This window comes from Arachis ipaensis, chromosome B1 (genome assembly GCF_059453495.1).
Source record: "Arachis ipaensis isolate K30076 ecotype BB chromosome B1, ASM5945349v1, whole genome shotgun sequence".
Lineage (NCBI taxonomy): Eukaryota > Viridiplantae > Streptophyta > Magnoliopsida > Fabales > Fabaceae > Arachis > Arachis ipaensis.
In genome coordinates, this window is record NC_142436.1 from 148,457,850 (window position 1) to 148,480,258 (window position 22,409).

At 43.7% G+C, this 22,409-nt stretch overlaps 1 protein-coding gene across 1 annotated transcript; it reads left to right on the forward strand.

Moving 5' to 3' along the window:
• Positions 1–17,337: 17,337 nt before the first annotated feature.
• Positions 17,338–18,809, forward strand: LOC148578843 (uncharacterized). The gene is made up of 2 exons (XM_088503224.1): positions 17,338–17,755; positions 18,787–18,809. The coding sequence occupies exons 1-2, from the start codon at positions 17,338–17,340 to the stop codon at positions 18,807–18,809; spliced, it is 441 nt and encodes a 146-aa protein (XP_088359350.1).
• The last annotated feature ends 3,600 nt before the right edge of the window (positions 18,810–22,409 follow it).

Consider the following 22,409-nt stretch of genomic DNA (forward strand, 5'->3'; position numbering starts at 1 on the left):
ATGATGATCAAAGAAAGAGACGAAGGGATGAAGATACCGAACGAACAGAACGATCACCTCGGACACCAGAAAGACATGTCCACATGATACATGGCGGATTCACAGCAGGCGGGATCTCCAAATCCTCTCACAAAAGATATCTCAAAGAAGTATATCATGTTGAAGGAGAGGAGGAAGCACTCAACATCCCGGCAATAACATTCACTAAAGAAGACGCATCCGGCATCATCGCAGGACACGAGGATCCCATGGTCATCACCATCATATTAGCAAACGCCAACCTACACCGCACCTTAATAGACCAAGGGAGTTCTGCCGATATCTTATTCAAAACAGCCTTCGATAAACTCGGCTTAGAAGAAAAAGAACTTCAAGCATATCCAAACAGTCTGTTCGGATTAGGAGACACCCCGGTTCGACCACTAGGATACATACCGCTACATACAACCTTCGGAAAAGGGAACCAATCCAGGACCCTCAAAATAGACTACATCGTGGTCGATGTAAGTTCAGCTTACAATGCTCTCATAGGTCGGACAACACTCAACCAACTCGGCGCAATAGTCTCGACCCCACACCTATGTATGAAATTCCCAACACCAAAAGGGATAGCCACGATAAAAGCAGATCAAAAGATGGCACGTCGCTGTTACAACGAAAGCCTAAACCTCAGAGGCAAAGGAGAAGAGTTCCACACAATCGAGCTGGGCGGAGTTCAACAACGAGAAGAACTTCGTCCCCAGCCAGAGGGTGAGATAGAAAGGATCCAGATCGGGGACACCTCAGAAAAAATAACTAATATCGGCACAATCCTAAAAGGAGATTCAAAGGAATTACTAATACAATTCTTACGAGATAATGTCGATCTCTTCGCGTGAAAAGCCGCGGACATGCCAGGTATAGACCCTAAGCTAATGTGTCATAAGTTAGTGGTCTATCCAAGATCTCGGCCGGTACAGCAGAGACAAAGAAAACTTGGGCCAGAGCGATCCCAGGCTGTGGAAGAACAAGTACAGGCACTACTGAAAGCAGAATTCATAAGAAAAGTCAAATATCCACTATGGCTAGCCAACGTTGTCTTGGTGAAAAAATCAAATGGGAAGTGGCGAATGTGCACCGATTACACCGATCTCAACAAGGCTTGTCCAAAAGATCCATACCCACTCCCAAATATCGATGCTCTGGTAGACGCTTCCTTCGGATATAAATATATCTCGTTTATGGACACATACTCGGGATACAATCAGATCCCCATGTATCCACCGGACCAAGAAAAGACTTCGTTCCTAACACCAAAAGCAAACTACTGCTACATTGTGATGCCTTTCGGTCTCAAGAACGCAAGAGCTACTTATCAAAGGCTAATGAATAAAGTCTTCTCGGATCACATCGGAAAGACCATGGAAGTCTACGTGGATGACATGCTAATAAAAACACAAAGTGAAGAGACACTATTGTCCGACCTGGCCCAAGTATTCGACACCATAAGAAAGCATGACATGCGACTCAACCCCGCGAAATGCACCTTTGCAGTAGAAGCAGGCAAATTCTTAGGTTTCATGCTCACACAAAGAGGAATTGAAACAAATCCAGACAAATGTCAGGCCATACTCAACATGAAGAGCCCAACCTGTGTCAAAGAAGTACAGCAACTCAACGGGAGATTGGCCGCCCTATCCCGATTCTTAGTAGGAGCTGTGATAAGATCTCTCCCCTTCTATGCTACTTTAAGAAAGGGAAGGCAGTTCGAATGGACGACAGAATGTGAGCAAGCCTTCCAAGACTTTAAGAAATTCTTAGGACAGCCACCTATCCTCTCTCGACCACGAGAAGGAGAACCACTCATATTATATCTCGCTGTAGGAAACCGGGCGATAGCCTCAGCACTAGTCAGAGAAGACGAAAGAGGGCAGCAACCCGTCTACTTCATTAGCAAAGCACTACAGGGATCCGAGTTGAACTACCAGAAAATAGAAAAATTCACCTATACTCTTATTCTAACATCTCGACAACTCCGCCCGTACTTCCAAGCTCACACCATTAAGGTCCGAACAAATCAACCCATAAAAAGAATATTGCAGAAAACAGATTTAGCAGGCAGAATTCTACAATGGGCAGTCGAGTTATCAGAGTTCGACCTCCAATATGAAGCTTGAACGGCCATCAAATCACAGTATATGGCCGACTTTATCGCAGAATTCACAGATGCCCTGGAAACCTCCACAAAAGGGAATCTATATGTGGACGGTTCTTCAAATAAAACTGGAAGCGGTGCAGGCGTGATAATAGAAAGCAACCAAGGAACCCAAGTTGAGCTCTCCCTCAAGTTCGGGTTCCCGGCCTCAAATAACCAGGCAGAATATGAAGCATTGTTAGCTGGTTTGAAGCTGGCTAAAGAGATTGGAGCTCAAAAACTCAACATCTACAGCGATTCACAAGTGGTCACATCACAAATAACAGGGAGCTACCAAGCCAAAGATCCCACTATGAAAAAGTATCTGGATAAAACCAAGGAACAGCTCAGACAAATCGAGGAATATAAGATCTGCCACATACCCCGCGAACAAAATGCCCGAGCTGATGCACTCTCGAAACTAGCCAGCACCAAACCAGGGGGCAACAATAGAAGCCTCATCCAGGAAATGTTACAGAACCCGTCAATCTCGGAAGAAGAAAAAGTCCTAGCGATAACAAGCCAGGACCAAGGATGGATGACCCCCATAATCAACTACCTCAGAGCAGGAACACTCCCCACAGAAGAAAAGGAGGCAAAGAGGCTAAAAAGGGAGGCACAGTACTACACCATTATAAACAACACCCTGTACAAAAGAGGGATCTCAGTACCATTACTGAAATGCGTACCGACCTCCCACACAAAGGAAGTGTTAGAAGAAGTACACGGCGGCATTTGTGGCAATCATCTCAGAGCACGAGCTCTCGCCAAAAAAGTATTCCGGGCGGGGTTTTATTAGCCAACTCTACAGAAAGAAGCTACAGAATTTGTAAAGACATGCCTACCATGTCAGAAACATGCCAACTTTCACATCGCCCCGCCGGAAGAGCTTATCAGCGTAACTTCACCTTGGCCGTTTGCAAGGTGGGGGCTCGACCTTCTCAGCCCCTTCCCCCAGGGGTCAGGACAAGTTAAATTTCTCATATTAGGGGTAGACTATTTCACAAAGTGGATCGAGGCAGAGCCCCTAGCCAATGCCACCGCCCAAAGAAGCCGGAAATTCCTATATAGAAACATCGTCACAAGGTTCGGGGTTCCATATTCAATAACCACAGACAATGGCACTCAATTCACAGATGCAGGCTTCAGAAAACTAGTAGCCGACTTAAATATAAAGCATCAGTACACCTCCGTTGAACATCCACAAGCCAATGGACAGGCCGAAGCTGCCAACAAAGTCATATTGGCCGGGTTAAAACGGAGATTACAAGATGAAAAAGGAGCTTGGGCAGAAGAGCTTCCACAGGTCCTATGGGCATATCGAACGACGCCACATTCCACCACGAAGGAATCCCCCTTCCGGTTAGCATACGGAATAGAGGCAATGATTCCAGTAGAAATTGAGGAAGGATCGCCTAGAGTAGTTCATTACAATGAGGGAGCAAACTCCCAACTTCAGAGGGAAGAGCTCGACCTACTACCTGAAATCCAAGAAAGAGCTCGGATCAGGGAAGAAGCTCTAAAGCGCCGAATGGCTTCCAGATATAATCAAAGGGTAGTGCCGAGAAGTTTCGCAGAAAATGATCTCATCCTAATCCGAAATGATATTGGAACAACTCGACCAGGAGAAGGAAAGCTGGCAGCAAACTGGAAGGGACCCTACCGAGTTGTAGAAGTACTTGGGAAGGGCTACACAGACTATCCGATCTCGATGGACGAGAGCTTCCCAGATCATGGCACGCTTGCAACCTAAGAAGGTACTACAGTTAGGAAGGTAACAGATCTCATTATTGGATGCACTCTTTTTCCTGAAAAGGTTTTTTAATGAGGCACCAAGTTGAGACCCAGACACTATCCGACTTAAAGGGATGAAAAAATTCCCACATATATATATTTGCACTTTCCTTTGAATAAAATATATTTATATATTCTATAAGATCTCAAGACGCATTAATCTGAAGTATTCATCATCCGATTATAAAGCAACAGATCGGCAGAAAGTGAAAAAACAATTTCACTGCATGATCACGATAAAGATAATCGTCCGATAAAGGTGAAAATTCGATTCACCCAAAAGACGATCTAACGATGACAACCACTTTCTACAAATTGGCAAAGATGAACACAGAATAATGTAAGAAGTTATCGAAAGCAATCCAAAAAGAACCTGACGAGGTCTTACGGATAGCTAAAATAATAACTTAAAGACTGGCCGACGTCCAGAAGTTGGACCAAGTCAACCCAAGTTATAAGTAAACCCTGGAAAGAGGTCTGGCCAACCCTATTAAAGAGGATTACTTTAACTTAGAAGGGCTCGACCTAACAAAGTCAGCTCAAAATAAAAAGGTTATAAAAGTAATCCCTGAAAGAGACCTGACAAAGGTCCAAGAAAGAGGATTACAAAAATAACCTAGAAAGAGATCGACCTAACGAAGTCGATCCCCTACAAAATGAAAAGGTTATAAAAGTAATCCCTGAAAGAGACCTGATAAAGGTCCAAGAAAGAGGATTACAAAAATAACCCAGAAAGAGATCGACCTAACGAAGTCGATCCCCTACAAAATGAAAAGGTTATAAAAGCAATCCCTGAAAGAGACCTGACAAAGGTCCAAGAAAGAGGATTACAGAAATAACCCAGAAAGAGATCGACCTAGCGAAGTCGATCTCCTACAAACAAGTTATAAAAGCAATCCCCGAAAAGAGACCTGACAAAGGTCCAAGAAAGAGGATTACAGAAATAACTTAAAAGGGGACCAGCACAAAAGAACCACCGAGAAACAAGTTGGACCCATAAGTCACAACCTCAAAGGATCCAAGCTACAAACAATAAAACAAAGCAATCAGAGGAAGTTGAGATGCAAGATTTCAAGCATCAGTAGAAAACAGAAAAAATGCCAAGTCAAAAAACTACTTCTTTTACTCTATAAAAGTTATAAGGCCCGGAAAGCCACCAAAATCTACCATGAAGGGATAGCGAGCTACCTTTTGTTTTTCAAAAAGGTAAAAGGTTGCTAAAGAAGCAACCAGGAAATGTCAGCAATTAAATAAAAAGTTTTAAAACCCACAAGCCAGGCCAACTACATATCCAGAAAAGGATCAGCAAACATCAGGAGCCTTCTTGGCAGCATCAGGACAAGGAGAAGGAGGACGAGTCTGAATCGGCACAGCATCCACAGTTCCATCCTCCCGGTTCAGAATTTGGCAATCCGAGTCAGGCGCAACCGAAGGAGCAAAAGAGGTCGACACTTTGGCAGAGGACGCAGGGGGAGGAGCAACCTCATCATCATCATCCTCATCATCAGGGACAATCTTGCCATCCCTGACAATGTTATCCAGGCTAAAGGAGGTGAGATCGGCCTCGGGAGCAATGACCCGAACTTGCTCCTTCAACTTCTCGTAAGCAGCAGTCACGCTGCCAACGAGATGACTTTGGAGCTCAGAATAATCTTCCCGGACATTGTCGAGCTCCCCCCTCAGGCGCATGATCTCCCGATAGGATGTAACGTAACTATCCTTATGCATCATGGCTGTGTCCTCAGCCAACCTCAAAGAAGTTGCCAGTGATTGAGAACTCGCCTTCTCGTTCTCTAAATCCTTCTCCAGCTTGGCTACCTTTATCTCAAGTTCCTCCTTCAACTCTCTCATCCGATCAAACTCTTGTTTTGCCTCCTCCATAAACACTTTAGTGGCATGGAGAGGGAGATTCTGAGCAGTCCGATATATGGCAGTTGCCATATACGCCATCTTTACGTGATTTCGGGCCATAAATTCCAAGTGATGGAGGATGGACACATCATCCATGGAGAGGGCGCCATAGGGACCGATTTGCTGATCCACAAATTCAATGGCATTAAAATAAGGAGCATCGAGGTTGAAGGGCTCAGCTATTTTTTGTTTTTTATTGGGAGGAGGAATAGATGGAGCGGCAGAAGTGGGGTGAGGATCCACCAAACGGACTCGGGGTGTAGGGATCACCTTCTTCACCCCAGGAGAACTCGGCACTGAGGGCTTCTCGCGCACTTGGGAGGACCCCTCCCCAGCCGCCTTGGCCGCAATATTTCTGGCAGCAGTCGCCCTATGCGCCCTCTTAAAAGCTTTCATGGATTCATTATTCTTCATTGCCTCTGCAAATAAAACAGAAATTAAGCTACAAGTCGGATAAGTCGGAAAGACAGCTACAAGCAACATAAACAGATAATAAAGGAAACACAAGATACCCAGTTCAGTTTGAAGAAGAGAAGGGTTGGTTAGAAATTTCTTTGTGTCAAGATAGGGAGGTTGACCCCAACGTTCTTCCAAGACAGTCACAAAAGCTCGCTCAACCTCATCCAACATTTCGCACGCATATCTGGAGACCCTCACATCTTTTTTCCATTCCAAGGAAAAAGCAGGTTCGTCATTTTCATCCAAAAAGAAGGGCCGAGCTCCTTCAACAGCTCGGACCTTGAAAAAGTAGTTTTTAAAATCACGGAATGACTCATCAAACATGGAAAAGACCTTCTTTCCCTAGGTAGAATGAAAGGAGACCCAAGCCGACTTCTTTTTTACCACACCGGGCTTAGTCAAGACAAACAGATAGAAAAAGAGAGATTGGGAAGTAGGAATACCAAAACCATTGCACAACAATTGGAAAATTTTCATGAAACCCCAGGAATTGGGGTGAAGTTGAGAGGGGGCAACATTACAGGACCATAACAGGTCGGTTTCAAATTGAGTAAAAGGAAGGGTGATACTCAGCTGACCGAAGAAAAAATCATAAGCATAAAAGAAAGGGCGATCATCAACAACCCGAGTAGAAAAGCAGACTCTCTCATCAGAAGAGGGAGGGACAAGCTCATAGTTCTTCTCATCACTGGGATTACTACAAACACTATGAAACTGCCTAAGCTGCGCACAAAACTCAGAATCAGCCAGAGAGACACACATAAGAACCATCGAGTCCACCCAATTGGCTATACCCTCAGGAACCTGGGAAGGCATCTCTACAACGTTATTTCGGGAAGACATGAGGCCAACTAAATCCTACAAAAAGAAAAGAAGAATGAATTACTCAAAAATATCTCAGACAAGGGGGCAAAACATCTCGACAGGCAAATACACAGAAAAGGAAAAACCCCAAGACTCAAACTGAAAGTCCTGGGGCATCCTTTGGAGGCAATCGCAAAGCAAGATATCAAGGAAAATCTACTTACATTTCGGCACCTCGCAAACAAGAATAGAAGATCTCAAACAGCAAGCATTTTTCATAGGAGAAAGACAAAACACAAACAAAACAGAAAGTCATCTTCCTACAGTCTATCAGCAAGAAACAAACATCAACCATACCAGGCAAATATCGTCGAAGATGCAACCTTTTTTCAGAATCAAACAAAATTATCATTCCAAAGCTTCAAAATCAAAAGCATTTCACAACGTGCAAAAGCCCTAAAGGTATCAAGCAACAGGAAAAGCGAAAAAGACCATGCAAAAGACGAAGAAATTACGAGACGCACAGTGAAAAGTAGAAAGATCCAAAATTTTCCCAATTGAGATAAAAACTTTCTTAAAACAGACACAAAATGGCGTAGAGGGAGGAAGAAAGAAGAACCAAACCTGGGAAAATGAGAGAAAGTTGCAAAGAAAAGCAGAAAAGCGGAAAGGCAAAATCCAGAATCACCCCTTCCCCCACGAAAAAGCAAAGTCACAAAGCAACATCACTGGGCTGAAATGCGAAAGCTAGGCGGAGGCTTCAGAAAAATCAAAGGAAAAAGTTGAAAGTGAGAAAGTAAAGGGAGAAGTTACGAAGAAGAAGCGAAGAAGAGAAACCGTTTTTGATCGAGAAATTCAAAATAAAAGCCAAAAGAGAGTGGGGCAATTAAATTCCAATTAAATGCGGATATTAAAACCGCTTGAGTTCCCAAAAAAGCGCTGATATAAAAGCGTGCGCTTTTAGAGAAAAACATTCTACATTCAAAAGTTGCTACAAAAAGGAGTCGACAAAATGCTTGAGTTCGGCTTCGCTACGAGAAGGACCGAAGTCAAGGACTCGACCTTAAGACCAAGCTCAAGCAGGGGCACTGTTCATACCCTGGGTCGAGCTATCCGACCTGGGATGATCGACGACAAAGCGACCGACCTCTTCAGGTCAAGCGGACCGACTTCTTCTTAAAGAACTCGGCCAAATCGACAGGAACGCCCATAAAGGGCCCAAGTAGAGGAACACGACCCAAATCCAAAGGCCGTCCGAGTCTATAAGAGATAAGGGCAGTTCCCTTGAAGATAAGCTGACCTCAACTCAAAGATAAAGATAAGATAAGATAACTAACTTATCTTATCTAGAAAGGTCACTCTACAACTACTATAAATACACTGGAGCACCCAGGTATAACTCATACTCTGATTCTACTAAAAACCTGCTTAATACCCGTGCTAAATTAAGCATCGGAGTCTCTTGCAGGTACCCCCCACCCTTCGGTGACCAAGGATCAGCAGTGCAGCAAGTCCAACAAGTCGGACACAACAGCTCCGGCCGCCACCAGCCAGCCGGACACACCATCTCCGACCAGTACAGAAGATCTCGTCCGAGATCGACCTCCAGTTTCAGGTAACCCTCGGAACACCTTGCTACCTCCAATGGTCCCGGATGATCAAGTGCCAAGCCATGAGCTAAAAATGGAGTTGAAGCCCTTTCCACCTCACCTCAAGTATGCTTATCTTGAGGACAATCAAAAGCTCCCGGTTATCATTGCCAAGGAACTTACTTCCCAACAAGAGGAGCGGTTGCTTAGTGTGCTTAGAAGACATAAGAAAGCTATTGGGTGGAGTTTGGCGGACATAGTAGGTATAAGCCCTCAAGTCTGTGAGCACCGCATATTTCTAGAGGAGGGAGCAAGGCCTATCCGTCAACCTCAAAGGCGGTTGAACCCCACCATTTTGGAAGTTGTGAAGAAGGAAGTGACCCGACTGCTTGAAGCCGACATCATCTATCCAATCTCAGATAGTGAATGGTTCCAGTACAGGTGGTTCCAAAGAAGTCTGGTGTCACAACCGTGAAGAATGAGCATGGAGAACTCATGGCTACAAGAGTGCAGAATTCTTGGAGGGTGTGCATTAACTACAGGGAAGTGATGCATCTCAGGGAGCTATGTCACGACCTACAGGGAAGTGATGCGTCTCAGGGAGGAGTTGGAGTCGGCCCGGGTTGATTATGCCGAGCTCCAGGGTCACCTTGTAGGCAGCGTAAATGCTGCTTATGAGAACCTGAAGGAACAAGTTCGGGTTCTTGCCCCCGGTGTTGACCTTGCTTTACTCAGTCTGGATAATGTTGTAAAGGATGGCAAGATTGTCCCTGATGACCCTGATGACGACGATGTTAAACCTCCTCCTGTGCCGGTTGCCAAAGCCACTATTGTGCCGACTTCTTCAGCCCCTTCAACCGTAGTTAGTCACCCCGAATCAGAACCTGATTACCAGATCTTAAATCGGGATGACGGGACGGTGGATGCAGTGCCCCTTCAGACTCGTGTCGATGCTACCGAGAAGCCTTCGGACCTTAAATGATGTTTTTATGTAGATAGCCTGACTTGTGGGCTTTTAAACTCTCTTTGTGGATGATGTTTGCTGACTATTGACACTCTTTTAGTTGCTTGTTTAGCAACTTTATTTTGAAAAACGAAATAGTTTCCAAGTTTTTGGAGCTGATTTTGGTGGCCTCTTTAGCTTGTTATTATCCTAACTTTTATGTTTTTTATATCATGTCAGTTTCTGCCTTGGTGCCTTTGTAGGTTTTTTTTTTGGAAGTGTTGGACCCTTGTTGCTCGACCTTTTTAAATTGCCTTTGTATTCCATACTCGTGGCTTGCTTCTTTTGAGGTTTGGGTCCAATCTTGTATGTTAGCTTCCTTACTGAAGTTATTTTCTAGCAATCCGTTTTGCTTGGACCTTTGTTAGGTCTCTCGTTAGGATTTACTTTCTATAACTTACTCGTGGGTGGCCGACTTCGTCATGTCGGTCTCTTCCCAGTTATTTCTAGCAATCCTCTTTTTTTGGACCTTGCTCAAGTCTTTTTCAGGGATTGCTTTTTATAACTTTACGTTTTGGGCCGACTCCATCATGTCGGACCCTTCTAAGTTATTTTAGTAATCCTCTTTCTTGGACCTTGCTCAGGTCCTTTTCAGGGATTCCTTTTTATAACTTTATGTTTTGAGCCGACTTCATCATGTCAGACCCTTCTAAGTTATTTTTGTAATCCTCTTTCTTGGACCTTGTTCAGGTCTCTTTCAGGGATTACTTTTATAACTTTACATTTTGGGCCAACTTCATCATGTCGGGTCCTTCTAAGTTATTTTTGTAATCCTCTTTCTTGGACCTTGTTCAGGTCTCTTTCAGGGATTACTTCTTATAACTTTACATTTTGGGCCGACTTCATCATGTCGGGGCCTTATATGTTATTTTTGTAATCCTCTTTCTTGGACCTTGTTCAGGTCTCTTTCAGGGATTACTTTTTATAACTTTACATTTTGGGCCGACTTCATCATGTCGGGCCCTTCTAAGTTATTTTTGTAATCCTCTTTCTTGGACCTTGTTCAGGTCTCTTTCAGGGATTACTTTTTATAACTTTACATTTTGGGCCGACTTCATCATGTCGGGCCCTTCTAAGTTATAGTAATCCTCTTTTATAGGGTTGGCCAGACCTCTTTCCAGGGATTTACTTATAACTTGGGTTATTGCGACTAGTCCGACTTCTTTATGTCGGCCAGTCTTTAAGTTGTTTTTTAGCAATCCATTTTATTAAGACCTTGTCAGGTCCTTTCTATGGATCACTTTCTATAACTTCTTGCATTATTCTGTTTTCATCTTTGCTGATTTTGTAGAAATTGGGTTTAATCCTCATTTGGTCTACCTTTTAATGAATTTGGTTTTCATCTCTGTTGGTCTTTATCGTGATCGTGTAGTGAATTCGATTTTTACTTTCTGCCGATCTGTAGCTTTATTATCGGACAATGAATGTTTCAGATTAATGCGGCTTGAGAATTTGTAGAAGATCTAAACAGATTTTATTTAAAAGAAAATGCAAATATATACATGTGGGAGTTTTATCCCTCTAAGTCGGGCAGTTTGTAGGTCTTGACTTGGCGCCTCATTAAAAAACCCTTTCAGGAAAAAGAGTGCGCCTTACCCTAAGATCCTTTATCATCCTTAGCTATAGTACCTTCTTAGGTTGCAGGCGTGCCATGACCTAGGAAGCTCTCGCCCATCGAGTTCGGACAGTCTGTAGTATCCCTTTCCAATAGTATCCCTTTCCAAGTATTTCTATGACTCGGTAGGGTCCTTTCCAGTTTTCTGCCAGCTTTCCCTCTCCAGGTCGCGTTATTCCGATATCATTTCGGATTAGGACGAGGTCATTTTCAGCAAATCCTCGCGGCACTACCCTTTGATTGTATCTCGAGGCCATTCGACGTTTTAATGCCTCTTCCCTGATCCGAGCTCTTTCTTGGACTTCTGGGAGTAGGTCAAGTTCTTCCCTTTGAAGTTGGGAGTTGGCCTCTTCATTATAGTGGATCACTTTAGGCGACCCTTCTTCAATCTCCACTGGGATCATTGCCTCCATTCCGTACGCTAATCGGAAGGGTGATTCCTTTGTGGTGGAATGCGGCATTGTTCGATATGCCCATAGGACTTATGGGAGTTCCTCAGCCCAGGCTCCCTTTACGTCCTGTAATCTCCGTTTTAGCCCAGCCAATATGACTTTGTTAGTAGCTTTGGCTTGTCCATTGGCTTGGGGATGTTCTACGGAAGTGAACTGGTATTTTATGTTCAAGTCGGCCACTAACTTTCTGAAGCCTGCATCTGTGAACTGGGTGCCATTGTCTGTGGTGATGGAGTATGGAACCCCGAACCTTGTGATAATGTTCCTGTATAGAAATTTTCGACTTCTTTGAGCAGTGGCGTTAGCTAGGGGTTCTGCCTCGATCCACTTTATGAAATAGTCTACTCCTACTATGAGGAATTTAACTTGTCCCGATTCCTGAGGGAAGGGTCCGAGAAGGTCGACTCCCCATTTTGCAAATGGCCAAGGTGAGGTCACGCTGATGAGTTTCTTTGGTGGGGGCGATGTGGAAGTTGGCATGTTTCTGACATGGTGGACATGTCTTTACGAACTCCGTGGCTTCTTTTTGTAGAGTTGGCCAATAGAACCCTACACGGAGTACTTTTTTGGCAAGTGCTTGCGCTCCAAGATGATTGCCACAGATGCCACTGTGTACTTCTTCTAGGATTTCTTTTATGTTGGAAGTCGGAACACATTTTAACAATTGTATTGAAATCCCTCTTTTGTATAGAGTATTGTTTATGATGGTATAGTATTGTGCCTCCCGTTTTAACCTCTTTGCCTCTTTTTCATCTGTGGGGAGTGTTTTTGTCTTGAGGTAGTTAATTATGGGAGTCATCCATCCTTGATCCCGACCTGTTATGGCTAGGACTTTTTCTTCTTCTGAGATTGACGGGTTCTGCAGCATTTCTTGAATGAGGCTTCTATTATTGTCCCCTGGTTTGGTGCTGGCTAGTTTTGATAGTGTATCAGCTCGGGCATTCTGCTCTCAGGGTATGTGACGGACCTCATATTTTTCGAGTTGTCCGAGCTGTTCCCTGGTTTTGTCCAAGTACTTTTTCATAGTGGGATCTTTGGCTTGGTAGCTCCCTGCTATTTGTGAAGTGACTACTTGTGAGTCGGTGAAGATAATAAGTTTTTAGGCTCCCACCTCCCTAGCCAGGTTCAAACCAGCTAGTAGTGCCTCATATTCTGCTTGGTTATTTGAGGCACGTAACTCGAATTTGAGGGAAAGTTCGATTTGGGTTCTTGGTCGCTTTCAATTATCACACCCGCACCACTTCCAGTTTTATTTGAGGAACCGTCCACATAGAGATTCCTTTCTATGGGGAGTTCCGGGGTGTCTATAAATTCTGCGATGAAGTCGGCCAGGTATTGTGATTTGATGGCTGTCCGAGCTTCGTATTGAAGATCAAATTCGGACAACTCGACTGCCCATTGCAAGATTCTGCCTACTAGGTCTGTTTTTTGCAAAATCCCTTTTATAGGCTGGTTGGTCCGAACCCTAATGGTGTGAGCTTGGAAGTATGGACGAAGTCGTCGGGATGTTAGTATGAGGGCGTAGGCAAATTTTTCTATTTTTTGGTAGTTCAACTCGGATCCTTGTAATGCTTTACTGATGAAGTATACGGGTTGTTGCCCACTGTCGTCTTCTCGAACTAGTGCTGAGGCTACTACCCGACTTCCTACTGCGAGGTACAATATGAGTGGTTCTCCTTTCCGTGGCCGAGTTAGGATAGGTGGTTGTCCCAGGAATCTTTTGAAATCTTGGAAGGCTTGCTCGCACTCCGTTGTCCATTCGAACTTCTTTTCCTTCCTTAGAGTAGTGTAGAAGGGGAGAGATCTTATTGTCGATTCGGCTAGAAATCTGGACAAGGCTGCCAACCTCCCGTTAAGTTGTTGTACCTCTTTGACACAAGTCGGGCTCTTCATGTCGAGTATGGCCCGACATTTATCCGGATTTGCCTCGATTCCTCTTTGTGTGAGCATAAAACCCAAGAATTTGCCAGCTTCTATTGCGAAGGTGCATTTTACAGGATTGAGTCGCATGCCATGCCTTCTTATAGTGTTGAACGCTTGGGTCAGGTCGGACAATAGCGTCTCTTCACTTTGTGTCTTTATTAACATATCGTCCACATATACTTCCATGAGTTTTCCGATGTGATCCGTAAAGATCTTATTCATTAATCTCTGATAAGTAGCTCCCGCGTTTTTAAGACCAAAAGGCATGACGATGTATCAGTAGTTTGCTTTTGGGGTTAAGAATGAAGTTTTTTCTTGGTCGGGTGGATACATTGGGATTTGGTTGTATCCCGAATATGCATCCATAAACGAGAGATATTTATATCCGGAAGAGGCATCTACCAGAGCATCAATACTTGGGAGTGGATAAGGATCTTTTGGGCAGGCTTTATTGAGATCAGTGTAGTCGGTGCACATTCGCCACTTCCCATTTGATTTTTTTCACCAAGACGACGATAGCTAGCCATAGTGGATACTTGAATTCTCTTATGAATCATGCCTCTAGTAGAGCTTGTACCTGCTCTTCCATAGCTTGGGATTGTTCTGGCCCGAGCTTTCTTCGCCTCTGTTGTACTGGCCGAGATCCTGGGTAGACCGCCAACTTGTGGCACATTAATTTGGGGTCTATGCCCAGCATGTCTGCAGCCTTCCATGCAAAGAGGTCGATATTATCTCGTAAGAACTGTACGAGTGATTCTTTTATGTCTCCTTTTAAGATCATACCAATATTGGTTGTTTTGTCAGGGATATCTCCGATCTGGACTTTCTCTACTTCACCTTCGGGTTATGGGCAAAGTTCTTCCTGCCTCTGAACTCCACCGAGTTCTATTGTGTGGAATTCTTCTCCTCTGCCTCTGAGGTTTAGACTTTCGTTGTAACAACGGCGCGCCGTCTTCTGGTCTGCTTTTATTGTAGCTACCCCTTTCGCAGTTGGAAATTTCATGCATAGATGTGGAGTTGAGACTATTGCGCCGAGTTGATTCAATGTTGTCCGACCTATTAAGGCGTTGTAGGCAGAACTCACGGCTACCACGATGTAGTCTATCTTGAGTGTTCTTGACTGGTTTCCGTTTCCGAAGGTTATATGTGGTGAGATGTATCCAAGTGGTTGCACTGGGGTATCTCCCAGTCCGAACAGGCTGTTCGGATATGCTCTAAGTTCTTTTTCTTCCAGGCCGAGCTTGTCGAAGGTAGTTTTGAATAAGATGTCGGCGGAGCTCCCTTGGTCTATCAGTGTGCGGTGGAGATTTGCGTTTGCCAGTATAATGGTGATGACCATGCGATCGTCGTGTCCTGAGATGATACCGGATGCGTCTTCTTTGGTGAAAGTAATTGCAAGGATGTCGGGTGCTTCCTCCTTTCCCTCAACATGATATACTTCTTTAAGATATCTTTTGTGAGATGATTTGGACATTCCTCCTCCTGCAAACCCTCCGTGTATCATATGGACGTGTCTTTCTAGTGTACGGGGTGATCGCTCGGTTCGTCCGACATCTTCGTCCCATCTTTTTCTTTGCTCATCGTCCCGGGTGGCCAGATACCGATCTAATTTCCCTTCTCTTACTAGTTTTTCTATTACATTCTTTAAGTCAAAACATCCGTTGGTAGAATGTCCGCGGATTCGATGGTATTCACAATATTCGGTCCGATTTCCTCCTCCTTTTTTGCCTTTGAGTGGTCGAGCTGGGGGTATTTTTTCAGTGTGGCAGACTTCTCTATAGACATCCACAAGGGACACCCGAAGAGGGGTGTAATTGTGGTATTTTTTGGTTTTTTCCCCTTGTCGATCTTCCTTCTTTTTGGACTCTTTATCCTTATCCCGGGAGGGATAGGTGAATTCGGATTTCGAGGTCTCTCCTAGTCGAGAGTTTTCCTCCATGTTGATGTACTTTTCTGCTCGTTCTTGTACTTCGTTCAAAGACGTGGGGTGTTTTTTCGATATAGATTGGCTAAAAGGTCCCTCTCGCAGGCCATTGATGGGCCCATAATGGCGGCCTCTGTTGGCAGGCTTTGTATGTCCAAGCATGTTTTGTTGAATCTTTCCATGTAATTGCGAAGACTTTCCCGATCTCCTTGCTTGATTCCTAATAGACTTGGGGCGTGTTTAGCCTTATCTTTTTGGATGGAGAATCTAGCCAAAAACTTCTTGGCTAAGTCATCGAAGCTTGAGATGGACCTAGGAGGTAGATTGTCGAACCATCTAATTGCTGTCTTTGTTAAAGTAGTTGAAAAGGCTTTGCAACGAACTGCATCTGAGGCGTCGGTGAGGTACATTCTACTTCTGAAATTGCTGAGATGATGGCCGGGATCTGTAGTGCCATCGTATAAGGTCATATCCGGGAGTTTAAAGTCCTTAGGGATTTTGGCCTTCATGATCTCCCTGGTGAATGGATCTTGGTCCTTGCGGGAGCTATCCTCATGAGAGGATCGATTAGCTTTGGCCTTGAGATCGGCTTTGATTTTTAGGAGTTTGTCCTCCAATTCCCGGCATCGTCTTATTTCCCTTTGTAGATTTTTCTCAGCTTCTCGTTGATGCTCCGCCTCTTTTTCGAGTTGCTTTAAGCGGTCTTGAAGTGCCTCCATGGCTCCCACAGTTGATGAATCATTGTTTCTGTTAGGTTGAGTGGTATCTTTTGGTGTAGTGTCCGCGTTCTTGTGCGGCGTTCTATCTTCCAGATCCGAATTGTGGTCGTTGTCATGGTCGTCCGCCATGGTGATGGGATGACTTCCAGGATCCCCGGCAATGGCGCCAATGTTCCGAGGGTTACCTGAAACTGGAGGTCGATCTCGGACGAGATCTTCTGTACTGGTCGGTGCTGACGTGTCCGGCTGGTGAGTGGCGGCCAGAGCTGTCGCGTCCGATTTGTTGGACTGGCTGCACTGCTGATCCTTCGTCACAGGAGAGTGGGGGGTACTTGCAAGGGACTCCGATGCTTAAGTTAGCAAGGGTATTAAGCAGGTTTTTAGTAGAATCAGAGCATGAGTTATACCTAGGTGCTCCAGTGTATTTATAATGGTGTGGACTGACCTTTTTAGATAAGATAAGTTAGTTATCTTATCTTATCTTATCTTTGAGTGAGGTCAGCTTATCTTCAAGGGAACCGCCTTTATCTCTATAGGCTTGGACTACCTTTGGATTTGGATCATGTTCCTCTATTTGGGCCCTTTATTTGGGCTTTCTTGGTAATTTGGCCAAGCTCTTTGAGAAGAGGTCGGATAGTCTGACCTGAAGAGGTCGGTCGCCTTGTCGCTAAACATCCCGGGTTGGATAGCTCGACCCAGGGTATGAACAGTAGAGATGTGGTGCTGACCAAATAATTAGAAGGTGTGTGTTACAATCAGAATTCCAGTCAATTTTAGAGGCCTGCCACTATTCTGAGAGTGGTGGACACTTTGGTCCTCAAAGAACTGCTAGAAAAAATTTAGACTGCGAATTTTGGTAGCCCACACTTTTTAAGGTTGCTACTATTTTTTGTGACTCTTGTCCCCAATGCCAAAGGTTTGGAAATATATCCAAGCGGGCTTATTGGACAGCTTACAAGACACCCATCGAAATGAGTCCATTCTGCCTAGTCTACGGAAAGGCTTGTCACCTCCCGGTGGAGGTGGAACACAAAGCTTACTGGGCAGTGAAGGAATGCAACTTAGGATTAGCGGGAGCCGGGATTGAAAGAAAGCTGCAACTGCAGGAATTGGAGTGCCTTCGACTAGAAGCGTATGAGAACTCAAGGCTCTATAAAGAAAGGGTGAAGGCGGTGCATGACAAGAACATTAAGAGAAGAGAGTTTAGAGCTGAGGATTTAGTCCTCCTCTATAACTCAAGGTTGAGACTCATGCCAGGCAAGTTGAGATCTAGGTGGGAAGGACCTTATAGGGTGGAAAAGGCTGAGCCATATGAAGTCTTCTACCTGAGTCACCCTTCAAGCCCCACCTTCTTCAAAGTCAATGGCCACCGTTTGAAGCTGTATCATGGTGAGAAGATGAAGAACAACAAGGAGCTAGAGATCTTCCTCTTGGAGGATCCAGCAAAAGAAGAGGATTGAGCTTGTGGACCGTCCAACTTAAGGACGTTAAAGAAAAGTACTAGGTGGAAGGCAACCCACCAAGGTATGATCTTCCCTTTTTATTAGTTCTATTTTATTGTTATCGGTGTTAATTTCCAGTTCTGTATAATTACCTCTATTTTGCATTAATTTAAAAAAAAGCATACGACCCGTAAGCGTCTATGACGCGCACGCATCATATGGAGGTATGCGCTCTCTATGAAATTGAACAGAGAGTTACGCGGAAACTGTGTGAGAGGGGTGCCTGGCGCACAAGCCACCCCACGCGGACGCGTCACCTTCAATTTTGCCAATCCACGCGTAAGCGTCAGCGACGCGTACGCGTGGCATGAAATTCGGCGTAAAAGGGTAAATCGAACAGAGAGTTGTGCTGCCCTGGTGCTGGAATTGTGCGTCTAGCACAACCAGTGGTCACGCGTACGTGTGATCGACGCTTACACGGCTCAAGAATTTTTGCCCACCCACGCATACGCGTGGTCGACGTGTGCGCGTCATATGCGCCACGTCACTTAATTCAGCGCGCCGCCTGTTTCAATTCTTTCCCTCTCCAATCCTAATTCTCCTTCCTTCTTCATTCTTCTTATTTCCTTCTTCCTACTTCTTCCTTCTTTCTTCTTCCCTTCTCTCACCACCACCGGTGGACTACCACCGGAGACGACCAACTCCAGCAGCTACAATTTTCTTTTCTTTTCTTCCTCCCTTCTTACTCTTCTCTCATTCTTACTCCCATTCCTCTCCCTATTTTCATCTTCTTCTTAAGGTTTCTTTTCTTCATCTCTTCTATTTTTTCCTTTTTCTTTTATTTATTGCACTTAATTATTTATTTATTTTTAATTCTATATTAGCTTTGTTATTTATAATTTCTTTTTCATTCTTTTATCTTGCATTTTTATGTCGGCATTGGAACTTTATTTGGGTGATTATTTTGCTATATTTTAGCTTATGGATATTATGAGGAGTAAGTTGACAATTGACATTTTATTTTGGGTTTCATATACACTTGGATTGATTACCTTACTCTTTATATTTAATTTGCACACCAAGTGTTTGCGAAAAAGCTCTCATGGCATTTCGATTTCTTGTCTATTTTATTCTTAAACTTGAATACCTCTTTTTCACAACCCTTACAATCCATGTGTATTGAGTATATTATTCATTAATTGTCATCATAAAAGTGCTCATTATTTTGTTACATATTATTGTTGCTATTGATGCTTGAGCCATTCCTCTCATGCTTGTTACTTGCATCCTTTTAACCCTCTTGCATATAGTTGTTATGATATGCCTTCATAATTTTCATTGATGTCTTCCTTGCATGTTGTAGCTACCATGTATTTAAGACATTCTTTTTTCCTTTGGCATTCATTATTACTTTGACTTTCTTTCTTCCAGTTTTTAGCTATCTATATTTGACATTATTTCTCTTTCTTCCTTTTTTAGGATGGCCACCAAGAGAGGAAAAGAGAAGGCTTCTGACAAGACACCAGCAAGGAAAGGAACTAAAAGAGCACTGGCTAAGGTGCAACCATCTACAAGAGTCAAACCACCTACTAAGCGAGTGAAGAGGACTATCAAAGTTGATAAAGCGGAGAAGGCATTTCCTGCACGGGATTTCACACGGTTCACTAACCGTTACTGTGAGCAGATGTTCCCCGTCCTAGCAGAGAGAAACTACAATAATGAGCATCTACTCACCCTTACAACGCATTTCATTGACTTTGTGGAGACCCGCATTGAACGGAGACAGTGGGGATTCTTAAGGAGGCAGCTGCGGGAGGCCAATCTCTCTTGGGTAGTTGAATTCTACTCCAACTTCCATTCGCCTACCCTGCAGTCTGTCTATGTTCGCCAAAAGTAAGTCCCGGTCTTTGAAGGTGCCATACAGAGAGTACTAGATCTTCCACCTAGCCCAGAGGGGTTGGATGCCTATCAAGAGGCCCAGCTTAAGCGCCAGACATATCAGTTTGACTAGGACAGCGTCCTTGGAGTCATAGCACAACATGAAAGCACTTGGATCTATGGGCAACACTGGGAAAAACCCAAGAGTATCTCTGCCCAAGCACTCACCTTGGAGGCTCGCGTGTGGGCACAGATTATGTCCCACTACATCTTTCCGAGCACACATGAGTCCACTTTCACTGCTGACATGGCCGTTCTCATCTGGTGCATTCTCACAGAGCAGCCTCTCAACTTACCAAGACTCATCCGGCAGGCTATGGGATACGTGCAGATCGCGAGCAACTTACCTTTTCCCGCATTAGTTACAGACTTGGTATTTGTAGCAGGAGTCTCTACTCTGGCTGGGGATACGAAGGCCATGATTCCTAGGGATGATCAGTTTGTCCCGAATGGGAAGTATATCAGATCTCCAGCACCTTCTACGAGCCGGTATGCAAGCCCGTCCTTAGACACCCCTTCATCTTCCGTTCCACCATCATCCACACCACAGGCACCACCACCATCCAATAATCAGTTGCTACTTGAGATCCTTGAGAGGCTAGACCGGCAGGCCCGACAGATTGAGCAAATAGAACGCCGCAACAAGCGCTGATACACTTACCTAAAGGAGCTCATTGTCAGTACTCACCCATCTCCAGAAGAGAAAGATACCCCAGACTCCACTTCACATGCCAGCATGGAGAGCCATGATGAGCCAGACAGTGGAAGCGATGCTCCCAGCCCCACCTTGCTCCTTACTGATGGCACAGAGGACCGTGCCAAGCCTTAAGTGTGGGGAGGTCAGTACCTGACTTTCGAAGGTAACATTTCTCTCTCTCTCTCTCAACACCAATATTTTATTTTTCTTTTGTTAGATAGGATAGATTTTATGGTAGTAGTTGCTTGCATGTATGTACTACTTGGTTGAAGTGATGAATCCTTTTTCAAGACACTATTTTATAGTATTTCACTAATTCGAATTAAAATTTTTGTTAAACTTGTTTGAAGATTTTAATTTGGAACATGATTTTAGAGCTAAGAACACACAACATGTGAGATTTTGAGCCTAATTATATGGTTACATTATTCAACCATGATTTTTATTCTTGTGTGTTTTCTTCTCTATGATTACTATCTTTGGTTTGTTCCGTTCTATATGTCCATTATTTAGTGTATATTCATGCATTTATGTGATTGAGGCCATCATTTGATTATAGCTCACTTATCCCAAATAGCCTACCATTTTATTTGCCTTTGTTTGTCACTTTGATCCTTTTAACCACCATTTGTTCTTTATATTACCACATCACTAGCCTTTCAACTAAGTGTGGGAAAGTGTAAAAACTTTGGTTGATGAGAAGGTGTTTTGTTTTTATTGACAAATATTGAGAATTTGGGTGCTTACTCATGTGAAATTATAAAAACCGTATGCATTGATGTATTATGCTTTCATATATATATATAAAAAAAGAGAATAAATAAATGAATAGGGGATAAAATTACCCCAATGTTAAGTTCAACAAAAAGATCAATGCATATGTGATAGAATTAGAATTGATACATGAGTGTGTGAAAATATGCAAAAGTGAGATTTTAGGTGGCTAAGCTTGATTTTAGAATTATATAGAGAGTGTGCATGTGTTAGGTGAGAACTCAAGTTAGGCAAAGATTCAAATGATAGCTCACTTGGCCATACATATATCCTCACCCTTACCTTAGCCCCATTACAACCTTGAAAAGCCCTCATGATATTTGCATTTGTACACTAAATATTTGTTGATTGGCTAGATGAAGAACAAAGTTTTAGAAAACATGACTAGAGGAGATTTGAGTGGATTAACCCTAAACACTTGAGCGATTAGAGTGCATATACACTTCCAGTGAGGGTTTGATGCTAAATTCTGTGTTTTCGACTTTCATGAGCTTTCTTCTTGCAAGTTTACTTGTGCTTTATTTTGTGATTTAAATTAGTGGAATCCAGTCTATGCTTGTCTTGGAGGATTTGTTTACTTTTAACCAAGTAGGTAGAAACATTTAGCGTATAGTTGGATTCATATAGATAGGTTGCATTGCATAAGTCTCGTTTGTTCCCTTCATTATTTTGGTCTCCTTGAGCTTAGCATGAGGACATGCTAATGTTTAAGTGTGGGGAGATTTGATGCACCACTATTTTATGATATATTTTGGACTGAATTGAGTGGGTTTGTGTCAACTAATCTCACACTTATTCATGAAAATTGCATATTTTTTATTTTCTTCCTAATTTTGTGATATGGTTGAAAACTTGCTTCCTGGGCCTTTAAATTGTCAATTTTTAACTCTCCGTTATTACCATTCGATGTCGTGATGTGTTTGTGAAGTGTTTTCAGGTTTACAGGGCATGAATGGCTTAAAGGATGAAAAGGGGGCATGTCAAAGTGGAAGGAACACAAGAAACTAAGGAGCTGAGCAGCGAGGATCGACGTGCACGCATGGCTGACGTGTGCGCGTGAATTGGCGCATCGTACATCGACGCGTACGCGTGACTGACGCGTACGTGTGACTGACGTGTACGCGTGATCGATGCGTACGCGTGACAGAGCGTCACGTGCTGCATTAATCAGAACTCGCAGGGAGTGATTTTG

Coding starts and splice junctions, on each gene's coding strand:
- LOC148578843 (XM_088503224.1), top strand. CDS start 17,338: ATGAGTCCATTCTGCCTAGTCTACGGAAAGGCTTGTCACCTCCCGGTG. Junction 17,756..18,786: donor CCGTTTGAAGCTGTATCATG/GTGAGAAGATGA, acceptor GCTATATTTTAG/CTTATGGATATTATGAGGAG.